The sequence below is a fragment of the Molossus molossus genome, unplaced genomic scaffold (genome assembly GCF_014108415.1).
Source record: "Molossus molossus isolate mMolMol1 unplaced genomic scaffold, mMolMol1.p scaffold_m16_p_21, whole genome shotgun sequence".
NCBI classification, from domain to species: domain Eukaryota; kingdom Metazoa; phylum Chordata; class Mammalia; order Chiroptera; family Molossidae; genus Molossus; species Molossus molossus.
Genome location: NW_023425357.1, coordinates 35,895,325 through 35,908,373, shown reverse-complemented (window position 1 = coordinate 35,908,373; position 13,049 = coordinate 35,895,325). Strand labels below are relative to the sequence as shown.

Genomic DNA, 13,049 nt, shown 5'->3' with positions numbered 1-13,049 from the left:
GTACTCACTTCCTCTTCTCTCAGAGCTGGATTCCTACTTGTTAATATTTACTTTAGCAGAATCTGTCAGAACGCTCTGAACTGTTTATAAAAATGTTAGGAAAATCCAGAGTAGAGTCCAGCCAGTGTGGCTCAGTGGTTGAGTGTCAACCCATGCACCAAGAGGATGCTGGTTCGATTCCGGGTCAGGACACATGCCCAGGTTGTGGGCCCGATCCCCAGTGGGGGGGCATGCAGGAGGTGGCCAATCGAATCGATGTTCTCTCTCATCAATGTTTCTATCTCTCTCTCCCTCTCACTTCCTCTCTAAAATCAATAAAGGAAAAAAACTTATTAAAAAAAAAAAAACTCCAGAGTGGAGTCATGCTTGGTAATTGAGTGTGTTCTTGTTGTGGGCAACAAGTGTTTTAGCTTCAGTGCCTATGACTTATGAAACTTAAACAGACAAAAAGAGTTTAAGTGTGACTTCAACTTCTGAGGTTATTCTGGAAGTGGAGGTTATTCTGGAATGAAAAGACTCATAAATATCTTTAAACCATGTGTCCAGTTAATGATCTTAGTGTCAGCTAGCATTATTAGGTCAAGGACGATGAGAAATTATATTATTATTATTAAATGTTTTTATTGATTTTTTTTAGAGAGGAAGGGAGAGAGAGAGAAAAACATTAATGTGAAAGAGAAACATAGATCGGCTGCCTCCTGCATGCCTCCTGCTGGGTATCAAGCCCGCAACCATGGCATGTACCCGGGAATTGAACAGGGACCTCTCACTCCATGGACGATGTTCAATCCAGTGAGCTACACCAGCCAGTTCAAAAGATAGTAAAGAACCAAAGATAACTTTGTAAAGTTTTTGTTCAGGAGTTTCCCAGCTGGGTTGATATCTTAGCTTGCAATAGTGAAATAGGTAGTTTAAAGCCTCGCTTTGGTCAACTTTAGGGACTAAGTCTTAATAGTGTGTGTACACCCTTACCCCTCTATAAAGACCACTCTATGTAGTTTATTGCTTTGCACTTCTAAGGAAGTAGGGATAAGCCTACAGGTATCCAAGGCCCTTACCTCCTTAGGTTTCTTTGTTTCCCTTTCTGAGCCTTTCCATGACCCCAATGAATAACTGAGCAGTATAATTGTTTTCCATGCCTTTGTTTCTTCTGATGGACTGTTTCTGGTACTCCTGATAAGGTGTTGCTTAACAGAATTCTCTTGGCTTTTGTTTTTCCCATTAAGGCATTTTATTTGCATGTATGTATTACATCCCTGGAAAAAGAATCTCAGATTTTTCCTCCTGTATGTTTTTTGTCTTGCTTCTTCATGGTCCATAATGCCCACTAGAGTTGTCCAGTACAGTGAAACCAAACTGATGGGATGGAAGCAGGACCTTTGTGTTACACATTAAATCTGGGGCTGATTACTCCACACCTGTTTAACTTGCCCATGAGGTTCACAACAATTTTCCCAGCTCTGTGATCATCAATCATTTCAAATTCACCAATGTAACCATGCTTCATCATCACAATTAGAAACCGGACGATGACTTTGGTGCACAGACTAATAAGAACCTGGCATTTGCTTCTCTTTTTGGCATTGTTGATATTCTTGAGAGCATTGGCCAGGACATTCATATGCTACATTATGGGGGCACGAAAAGATGGTGGAAAGAACTCTCTTGGCATTTTGAAAAAAACAACATTTTTTTCTCTGCGAGACCATAAGGATTTTTAGCCTGTCTCATACCTAACATTAAATGCCAATACAGCAGCCCACCCCAAGTCACCTTATCAATCCAAATCTCCAAATGCTAATGGTGGGGGTGTTGAGTGATGTTCTGAAAGAGTTTGCTTTGAAAAATACGTAAGGATTATAGTACTCATTATTCAGGCAAGAATTATTCATAGATGCTAAATATATGGGATGAAAGTTAGTTGGTGAATTAGATATTCTCAAATTATCTCCCCTCAGATTATAGATTAATTGCAAAGAGGAAAAAAGTACCTTTACTGTAAAGAAGTCTGGTGGTCTCTTCTTTATCCAAGTGATCAGAGTGAACATCGATAAAAGAACAAACAGACATCATGTAACTCCTAATGAGATGCACCAAGAAGGACACAATGTCACCTGTATAGTTGGGGGGAAATTGCAATTTGAATGTGTACTATATATTTATTAATAGTATTTTATCAAAGTTATATTTCCTGCAATTGAAAATCAAATTGTTGGTTATATAAGAAAATGCCTTTGTTCTTTGGAGATGATAACACTTTGAAGTATTTATGAGTAAAGGCACATTATGTCTGCAACTTATTCTCATGGTTTAGCAAAGCAAGATATTATGTATCTGTGTCAGCTTTTATATATAAATATTATATATTTATTTATAAATATAAATTTATATAAAAATATTAACAATGGATGAATCTAGGTAAAGGTACATGGTTTTCTGACAACTTTTATATAGGTATGATTTAAAAATATAGAAGTAAAAAAATGTAGAGAGGTAGGAACTGCTCAGCAAAGAGGAACTTTACAATTCGTTAGCTACATGCTGGTTGCTGTTCCCATTCTAAGCCCTCGCTTGTGCCTTTTCAGGTATCGGATTTGGAGGGATATTGCCAACTGGCTGGAAATTAATCCGGAAACTGGTGCCATTTCCACTCGGGCTGAGATGGACAGAGAAGATTTTGAGCATGTGAAGAATAGTACATACACCGCCCTCATTATAGCTACTGACAATGGTAAGGACATCCTTCCCCTTTGGCCTTTGCGGCCTCAACTAGCTCTTGCCACATACCCTCCCCCTTCTTCTTTTGGAGGCATGAGTTCAGTCTTTTTCTTTTATTCTTAAACAAAAGCATTCTCATTGTCAAAACTGAAAATTATTTATTTAGGTCATGTGGAAGTTCCTTTTCACTACTTCCTCTATACCTGAACCCTACTCCTTCCCCATGGCAGCCAGACTGCCTGGGTTTAGATTCTAGGACTGAAGCTCAATGCTTATGTGACCTGGGACTTATTCCCTAATCTTTATGTCCCTCAGTTTCCTTTTTTATTTTTTAATCCTCACCCGAGGACATTTTTTTCCATTTTTTGTTCAGACATTTTTTTCCATTTTTTGTTCAGATAGAGTGGGAGAAAGAGAGAGAGAAACATTGATGTGAAAGGGACACATCAAGTGGCTGCCACCCGCACGACCAACCAGGGCCAGGGAAAAACTGCAACCGAGGTACATGCCCTTAGCGGGAACCGAACCTAGGTCTCTGGACCGCAGGCCGACGCTCTAACTGCTGAGCCACACTGGCCAGGGCCCTCAGTTCCTTTATCTGACAAAATGGTAATATCCCATCAGAATTCATTGAATTAATTTATGTAAATGTGCCTAGAAGATGGCCTGGCTGGTTTGGATGTCGGCCCATGGACCAAAGATTCTTGGGTTCGATTCCAGTCAAGGGCATATACTTCGGTTGTGGTTCTGTCCCCTGCCCTGGTCAGGGTCATGCGGGAGGCAACCTGTCGATGTGTCTCTGTCATATCAATGTTTCTCTCTCTCTCTCTCTTTTCCTCCCTTTTTCTCCCCTTCCCTGCCCCACACCCTCCCATTATTATCTAAAGATAAATGGAAGAATAGGCTTAGGCAAGGATTAAAAAAATTGTGATACTGCTCATAGTTAAAACAAGAAAATTCACGTGATAAATTAAAAAATTCATCCACAGATGAATGGATAAACAAAATGTGGTACATACACACAATGGAATATTATTCAACTTTATTTATTTATTTATTTATTTATTTATTTATTTATTTATTTATTTGGTACGTGCCCCTAGCGGGAACCGAACCCGGGACTCTGGTCCGCAGGCCGATGCTCCGCTGAGCCAAACTGGCCAGGACATATTATTCAACTTTAAAAAGGAAGGAGCCCTGACTGGCCTGGCTCAGCGGTTGGAGCGTTGGCCCATGGACCAGAGTCCTGGGTTTGGTTCCCACTAATGGTACCTACCTCAGTTGCAGTTTGTCCCCGGCCACAGTTGGGGTCGTGTGGGTGGCGGCCACTCAATGTGTCTCTCTCATGTCGATGTTTCTCTCTCTTTTCCTCCCTCTCTCCCTCCCGCTCTATCTGAAGAAAAATGCAAAAATGTCCTCGGATGAGGATTTAAAAAAATAGGAAGGAAATCTGTCACATATTATGGCATGGATAGATGGTGAGGACGTTATGCTAATTGAAATAAACCAGTCACACAAAGACAAAAACTGTATGATTCCACTAACATGAGGTATTAAAGTCAGGTTCATAGAAACAGAAAGTAGAATGGTGATTACCAGGAAATGGAGGGGGAAATGGGAAATTGTTGAATGGATACAGAGTCTCAGTTTTGCAAAGTGAAAAGGTTTTGGAGAGTTTCACAACAATGTAACTAATGAACTGTACTCTTAAAAAGGTGGTACATTTTATGCCGTGTAGTGGGATTATTATTATTTTTTTTTTTTTTTATCATCCTCACCTGAGGACATTTTTCCAATTTTTGTTCAGGTAGAGTGGGAGGGATAGAGAGGAACAGAGAGAGAGAGAAACATCGATGTGAAAGGGACACATCGAGTGGTCGCCACCCACACAACCAACCAGGGCCGGGGACAAACTGCAACCGAGGTACATGCCCTTAGCAGGAACCGAACCCGGGTCTCTCCAGACCGCAGGCCGATGCTCTAACCGCTGAGCCAAACCGGCCAGGGCTGTAGTGGGATTTTTTTAACCATTAAAAAAGAAAAAATAATACTACAGTCTTGCCACCCAGTGAAAGGTCGGCCGAGGGAGGAACACACCTGGGTTCTGGCAAGAGAACTTTATTGGGGAGTTACCTGCAGGGCTGACTCCTAAGGCGGGGTCAGTGCTGGTATCTCTAACAGGCAGGGTTATATATGGGATGTATGGGTGAGCGGCTGGCAGCCCTTAGAGGGAGAGGACAATGTGATTTGGCTACTTGCGTAGGTGTAACTGTAAGGAGATCAAGGAGGGTCTCCACTCCCAGGGTGATTCAACCTGGACACCTGGGGTAGTGTTCTGGAACATCCTGTTTCTCAGAATTCTTTTCATATATCAAGGGAGGAGGGAGTTGGAGACTTTGGCTGCAACCCAATCACCCAGGTATAACTACTTACAGGTTTGAGATATAGTCCCCTGGGTTTTTTTGTGTTTTGTTTTTTTCCCCTTACAATATACTACTGTTGTTGATGATGGTGATGATTCCTTGAGTATGTACTTTTTCTACTACCATATGCTGGGTGCTGCATCAGGATGTAAAATAAATATAAACAGAAGTGTGTATGAACTTTCAGATCTATTTTGAAAATCAACTTGGAGCTATTTTTAAAGGCTCGACCCTTTGCTAATGACCTTACAGTCATAGAAGTTCAGAAAAGAGAAGTGGTGGCGGCAATGAGGACTTCTTAGAGTGGTGAAAATTTAATGGATGAATAAAGATAGGTGAAGAAGAGGAAGGAGGGCGCTTTGGTATGAGGAATAACATGAATAATTGTTATCGAAATGGGGAATAAGCATGTCAGAGACCTGCCCAATCAGGAGTGAAGATGCCCTGGGATTGGCAGGACACGAGGCTCCATGGGTAGGTGACCCCTTAAGAGCTAGGACAAGCTTTGTGTTCAGTCTAATGGGAGGCAGTAGGAATTCATCAGTTCTTGAGCTATGATATATCCTATGTATTCCTTCTTAGGTTCACCACTTGCTACTGGAACGGGAACCCTTCTCCTAATCCTCTCTGATGTGAATGACAATGCCCCCGTACCAGAACCTCGAAATGTGGAATTCTGCCAGAGGAATCCACAGCCTCATATCATCAACATCATTGATCCAGATCTTCCCCCCAACACATCTCCTTTCAGAGCAGAACTAACACATGGGGCAAGTGTCAACTGGACCATTGAGTACAATGACCCAGGTGGGAACTTGAGTCTCATTTTGGAAACTTTGTTCTGACTCTTGTGCTTCCCTGCCCCCACCACTACCTCCCCTTTTGAAATTCCCTTCTCAACATCTAGATGTCACCTTTTCATTTGATGCTTGTTTCCTTGTCCCCTCTACATTTGAGGCATTCCACCAAAAGTCTCTTTTCTTTGCTGGTTGACTCTGTAACATACTACTTAGTAATTTGCAACCCAAGCAGCTCTGCTTTCTTTACTCAGCTTTGGAATGTCTTTAGTTCCTTAATAATCTTATTCTACAATAAACTTTTTTTTCTCTCCTGGTCCCATCACTTATTTTTGTGCTTTCTCTAGAACACGAATCTCTCCTTTTGAAACCAAAGAAAACCTTAGAGTTGGGTGACTACAAAATAAACCTCAGACTCGAAGATTACCAGAACAAAGATCAGGTGACTACCTTAGAAGTGTTTGTGTGTGACTGTGAAGGGCCCGTCGGCAGCTGTAAGAGGAACGCGGCTTTTGCTGAAGCAGGATTGCAGGTTCCTGCCATCCTGGGGATTCTTGGAGGCATCCTTGCTTTGCTAAGTAAGTACTGCTGACAAGCCTATTTTGACTTCTAAACTGGGAGAAGTTTAGCACTTGCTGAACATTTGAGAAGTCAGTGGTCCAAGACTGGAAGGCTGCCTATTGTATTCAGTCAAAAGGGGGCCCAGTCCTTCTATTTTATTGTTCTTCCAATCCCTCAGGGCAGTACTTCTCAAGCTCAAGGGCATACAAATCACCTGTGCCTCTTTTTAATATGACTATTTTGATCTAGTAGGTTTGGGGTGGAGCCTCAGATTCAGCATTTCTAACTAGTTCCCAGGTGATGCTGGGTGTTGAAGGTCCTTGGACCAACTCAGGAGAGCAAGGCCTTGGGATGCTGTCCTCATCAGCACGTGCAGAGCTGGCCAGCTCACCTGCACATTTGATCATTGAGGAGGGATGATTGAAGGAGTAGAAGGCACACATCTGGAAATTGCACACATCATCTTCACTCATATCCCCTTAGCCCAAACACAGCCACACCTGGAAGTTCTCACTCTAACTGGGTGACTGTGTGCCCAATTAAAACTTAGTAGAGGGTGGGAGTGGAGTGTGGGGTGAACAGTGAGCATCAATGACAAAGAATGAAGGAGAAAAAGGAATCTGGGAAAAGTTTGGCAGTTTCTGCCATAGTCTTTAAAACTGATATCACCTGAGCCCACCTAGGGTTGACACATGCTTTTACAGTTTCAAAAAATTGATTTGTTGTTCCATTTACTTATGCATTCATTGGTTTATTCTTGTATGTGCCCTGACCAGGGATCGAATCTACAACCTTGGTGTATTGGGATGATGCTCTAACCAACTGAGCTACCCAGCCAGGACAGAATCTGGTATTTTTTCCAGGGCATCTTCTTCTTCTTACAAGAACAAAGATGGCAGCAACCTTTCATTGTACGGAACACTGTAATTTTATATCCATAAGCAACTAGTTGTCCAGCTATATGTTCTCCATCTGAATTATTGTGAGAACAACCCTATGTTTGTATTCAAATGTTCTGTATGCCTGGAACAGTGCTGTCACTCAGTAGACTGTTGTCCTCTTGCAAATACTTTTGGGCATTTCAGCTTTACACCTTTGAAACAATGTGCTTTCTTGCAAAATGCCTATATTGTGGCTTTAAATCTTGCTGTGACACATCTTCTATGTCATTCAGTAGTGAGTAGTGTATCACAGGATGCAGATGGCATCTTGATTATCTGCAATTAGTTTCAAATCCCCTTGAAAGTTCAGTCAGTCTAAAGTGACACCACCCTCTGGTACCACACCCACTGGGTACTTCTAAGAAATCCTTTCTCCAAGTTTATGTAACCTCCTGTTTTATTGCAATAATGCTTCACTAGGTATGTGAATGTCATATAGGTATTTGGGCACAAGCATCTATAAAGAAAATACTGAATTATATATAGTTTTTTTATTTAAATAAATAGTTTAATATTTTAAAAAATATTAAATGTTAATTGTATATCTTTGAACTTATCCTAAGATCAAATAGCTTTTTTTTAAATTTTGTTTTTGTTTTTTTTGTTTCTTTTGGTACGTGCCCCTAGCAGGAACTGAACCCGGGATTCTCTGGTCCGCAGGCCGACGCTCCAATCGCTGAGCCAAACCGGCCAGGGCAAAAATTAAATAGCTTTTAAAGCTTGCTTACATGACTTTATCTTAAGAGAAGATAAGGTATATACCAGGTGATTTTTTTTAAATAGTCTATGCCCCAACCCATAACTGATTAACAATAATATGCACGTATCAGTCACATTTAGGCTGGACCAACCCTGCTCACAAAACTTCAATGGCATCAACTCACTCAGAACCAAAGCCAAAGTCTTTCCAGTGGCCCACCCGTCCTGGCTACCCCTCTGACTTCCTTGAGATTTCTTTCCCCCTCACTCATTCTGCTACAGCCATGCTGACCACCCCCTTGCTGAAGCACACCAAGCATGATCCTGCTTTTGCCAGTACCATTTCCATTGCTTGGAACACTTCCCCTCAGATTTTAGAAAATAACTGATTGGTTTAAGATCCAACAGTGAGGCATGGCCAGTGTGGCTCAGTGGATTGAGCATTGTTCTGTGGACAAGAGGTCCCAGTTTGATTCCCAGTCAGGGCACATGCCTGAGTTGTGGGCTTGATCCCTGGTAGGGGCTGTGCAAGAGGCAGCCGACCGATATTTCTCTCTTACATCGATGTTTCTATCTCTCTCTCCCTTCCTCTCTAAAAAACATAAAAAAGTTTAAAAAAAGATCCAATTGTGAATTCAAGACCACACTTGAATTCACATATTGTCCAGTATATTGTAATGCATATGTTAACTTCAGGGATGTGAGCATCACCACGTGTTGTCTAATAGCATGTTTGGTATGCAAGGCAGTTGTGCTCTCTGATAGCTGCTGCTTATGGACTTCTTGACCTCTGACTCTTATCACTGTCTCTTCCCCTTCACAGTCCTGATTCTGCTGCTTCTACTGTTTGTTCGGAGGAGACGGGTGGTCAAAGAGCCCTTACTGCCCCCAGAAGATGACACCCGGGACAATGTTTATTACTATGATGAAGAAGGAGGTGGAGAAGAGGACCAGGTGGGTTTTTTAAACTGGTAAAAATCTTAATGGCAACCTTGTTATTTGGAAGAAGCAATGATTAGAGGGCAGACATTTGAAGTAGCTCTCTGTCACTTTGTATATTATTTTTTTTTAAAACTTACCCAAGAACATAGACATTGTCACTGGTCATCATCATTAATACAACATTGCTTATATTTATTGATTGGTAACTGTTCTGAACTCAGATGACTGAACAAAGACACAGAGCAGTTAAGCAACTTACCCAAAGTCACACAGCTAGAAAGCATTTAGAACCAGGTAGTCTGACTCCAGAGCCTACTCTCCTCATTGCTAGTCTCAGCAAGTGAACTTCATTCAAATTATCTTTGATGTGGAGCAACTGAACTGTCTTAATATTTTGTTTCCCATGAGTTATTTTAGTTGTGCTAAACTGTTTTTTTGGTTTTTGTAGATGTTAAATCTTCAGGCTTTCTTTATTTTTCCTAATTTGGAGATGGTCTTAACTTGCCTTATCCTAGAGTTTTCCAGAGAAGTTTTGAAAGTCTGCTGCATTTAGAAGGAAAGTATAAGACCCATCACAGAGTCTGGATAGGGTGGAAAGGGAGCAAATATTTACTGAATAATAATCTAATAATCATACCCTGTAAGAAGTTAATAAGGTACAACTGTCTCCATCTGTATCCACATGTTTTCCTCACAATCCTTTTATGCTGTTATGGAGACTCTTAGGTTGAAAACTATCATTTTAGATTACACTGGCACATGCTTGTAAATATCATACAGTTGGTAGTTAAGTCATCATCTAGTACCATAACCTATAAAACAAATAGAGCCCTGTGTTTATGACTGTTTCTGGTTTACTCTTTGCTGTACTTTTACCTTTTTCTCCAAAGGATTTTGACTTGAGCCAGTTGCACAGGGGCCTGGATGCTCGGCCCGAAGTGACTCGCAATGATGTGGCACCAACCCTCCTGAGTCTGCCCCAGTATCGGCCCCGCCCTGCCAATCCTGATGAAATTGGAAACTTTATTGATGAAGTGAGTAAGCAAAGTCAAAAGCCAAGGCACAACTCATCTCTAAACATAGAAAGGAGCATTGTGTCAAAAGTGAGAAAGAGCCCTGGCTGGTTTGGCTCAGCGGTTAGAGCATCAGCTCAAGACCAGAGAGTCCTGGGTTTGGTTCCTGCTAACAGCATATACCTCGGTTGCAGTTTGTCCCCAGCTCCAGTTGGGGTCCTGTGGGTGGCAACCAGTCGATGTGTCTCTCTCACATCGATGTTTCTCTCTCTCTTTTCCTTCTTCTCTCCCTCTCACTGTATCTGAAGATAAATACAAAAATGTCCTCGGGTGAGGATTAAAAAAAAAGTGAGAGTCTAGATTCTTTTCTTTACCATATTTTCATCTTACATGATCCCTGAGCCCTATTTTTGTGTGTGTCTCATCCGAATTTTAGAAATAATAGCACTGTGAATTGGTCTTAGTGAATTTGCAAAGTCCATATGGCAAAACCACGAATTACTTGAAAAGATTTAATAGAATTAGAAATAAAACTAAAGAGATTCAAAGTAGATCCAATTTGGTTTCACTAATGGGTCTCTTCTCCCATGCATCGCACTGATGGTTGTTAATGTAAATATGTATCCAAGGGCCAGAAAAATGCTATTCATATTGTATATATCAGAAATATACTCAGCTATAAATAAAAGATGCTTAAACAGATAGAAGTAGATTTACCTTTTGCAAATAGAAGGCTGGGGTAAGCAGATGAGACTGGAACAGCAGCCTTTTCTACCTTCCTGCTACATGATACAAATGTAGATCCTTTTTCTCATGTTTGTTGTCTCATGATCACAATATGGCTGCCACACTTCCAGGCCTTACGTCTGTATTCCAATCAGGAAGAAGTAGAAAGGGCAGAGCAGAGGGCCAAAATCTTTCTCCTAGCAAACTGTTGTGCAAGAAGGGTGTTCATCCTACATGTTAGTGGTCAGAACTGTCACAAGATTGCCCCTATCTGCAAGGGAGGATGGAAAATTAGACATTAACTAGTTTAGGGTAAGATGAGGAATAAGTGGAGGTGGGATGAGCAAAAATAACAAATACGATAATGTAGTCTAGTAGGATCTATTTTCTTAAACTATGTTACCTAATCAATTGCTCAGTTACTGGAATGATTTTCAGGGCTTGTCTGATGGTCCAGTGGCCTGTGGCAAGTCTTCATGCAGCTAGATTTTCTTTAGCTTCTCACAGGAGTTGCCACCAAAGACTATACAAAACACAACAATGTTGGAAGTGACCAAGCCACATCCATTCTAGCCACTGGATCTTAGAGAAAACTGGGAATAGGAAGGGCCAGTTTCAACCATCCATTTTAGATACGTCTGGATTCAGGTCCTTTCATTCATTCACATTCATTTGCATGTTATCACATCTGATTGTAGCTTTTCTTTTTTCTTTTTTTTTAATTACAAAAAGAATATGGTTTGCCATTTTAAAAATATAAATTATGACAAAGTATATAAATTAAAAAATGTAAGTTTTTTCTCAATTTCTCTGACCCTACTTACCAGAATTAACTGTTAATTGTCTGGCATTCAGTCTTGCAGACCTTGTGGGCTGAAATGCAGCCTGTGTGGATCGGTATGACTGTCCTCATTGTTTGTAGCCTCTGTCCATCCAGATTGGTTCATGCTTATATCTTCCCTGCCTACATCTAACTTACCATTTTAACTTAGGGGGGCAAATACTCTGCATATTTTCCTATAACTTTATTTTCATTAACAACATATCATGTCCGTCTTCTGTGGCAGTTTGTTTTTGGTTTTGTTTTTTAAATATTTTTCTTTATTGATTTTAGAGAGAGAGGAAGAACAGGAGACATAGAAACATCAATGTGAGAGAGATGCATCGATTGGCTGCCTTCTGCATGCCCCCCACTGGGGATTGGCCCCGCAACCTGGGCATGTGCCCTGACCGGGATTCAAACCAGGACCTCTCAGTCCATGGGAGGATGCTCAACCACTAAGCCACACCAGCTGGACTTCTGCGGCAGTTTGTATAAATTTACCCTGTTAGTCCAGCCAGTGTGGTTCAGTGTTGAGCATTGACCCATGCACCAAGAGGTCTCCAGTTCGATTCCCCGTCAGGACACATGCCCAGGTTGTGGGCCCAATACCCAGTAGGGGCATGCAGGAGGCGGCCAATCAGTGTTCTCTCCCATCAATGTTTCTTTTTCTCTCTCTCCTTTTCCTTTCCTCTCTCTCTAAAATCAATAAAGGAAAAAAAAAATTTACCCTGTTAGTGTTGATTGCTCCTGGTGCTCTACAGGATGGTTGCTTTGTCATGTGGTCCACTTTGATTGAGGCACCAAGAGAAGGCATCTTGCCTAAATGACAGGTATATGGTTCCTTTCATTGAAAGATCGTGTTTTTTTCTTCTTCTTTAGAATTTGAAGGCGGCTGATAGTGACCCCACTGCTCCCCCGTACGACTCTCTGCTCGTGTTTGATTATGAAGGAAGTGGTTCCGAAGCTGCTAGTCTGAGCTCCCTGAACTCCTCGGAGTCAGACCAAGACCAGGACTATGACTACCTAAATGAATGGGGCAATCGCTTCAAGAAGCTGGCAGATATGTACGGAGGTGGTGTGGATGACTAGGGAACTCAAGACAGATGAGAAGAGAGATGGGTCCCTATACTCATGTGATGGGAAATGTAGGAATACTTTTTCTGGTGGTCTTTCAGCTCCCTTCACTTAGGATGAATTTCTGGGGAAGAGAGACTGTGATCGGTGATGCAGTTAGGATAGTTATAATTTCTACTTTATAGATCTAATCTGTGTGTAGTAGAAAGATTTTGACTTATTCCTTGAATCCTTTTTTTCTTTCATCACTCTTTATAAGCCTGCAATTTGCAGCTTATCTTAAGGCTTTTGTCTTATTTTTTAAAGGAAGGGGAGGGGTCAATTGCCCTATT

General features: G+C 41.3%; 1 protein-coding gene and 1 pseudogene across 1 annotated transcript in view; one reads left to right on the top strand and one right to left on the bottom strand.

Moving 5' to 3' along the window:
* CDH1 (cadherin 1) overlaps positions 1 to 13,049 on the top strand; it is an 85,403-nt gene extending 72,354 nt beyond the window's left edge. The window contains exons 11-16 of the mRNA XM_036275573.1: positions 2,586 to 2,731; positions 5,724 to 5,948; positions 6,286 to 6,516; positions 8,963 to 9,093; positions 9,972 to 10,115; positions 12,523 to 13,049. Coding sequence (XP_036131466.1) covers positions 2,586 to 2,731; positions 5,724 to 5,948; positions 6,286 to 6,516; positions 8,963 to 9,093; positions 9,972 to 10,115; positions 12,523 to 12,732 — 1,087 coding nt within the window. The 3' untranslated portion in view covers positions 12,733 to 13,049. The remainder of the gene's footprint in view (positions 1 to 2,585; positions 2,732 to 5,723; positions 5,949 to 6,285; positions 6,517 to 8,962; positions 9,094 to 9,971; positions 10,116 to 12,522) is intronic.
* On the bottom strand, positions 427 to 1,630 carry LOC118638759 (annotated as a pseudogene).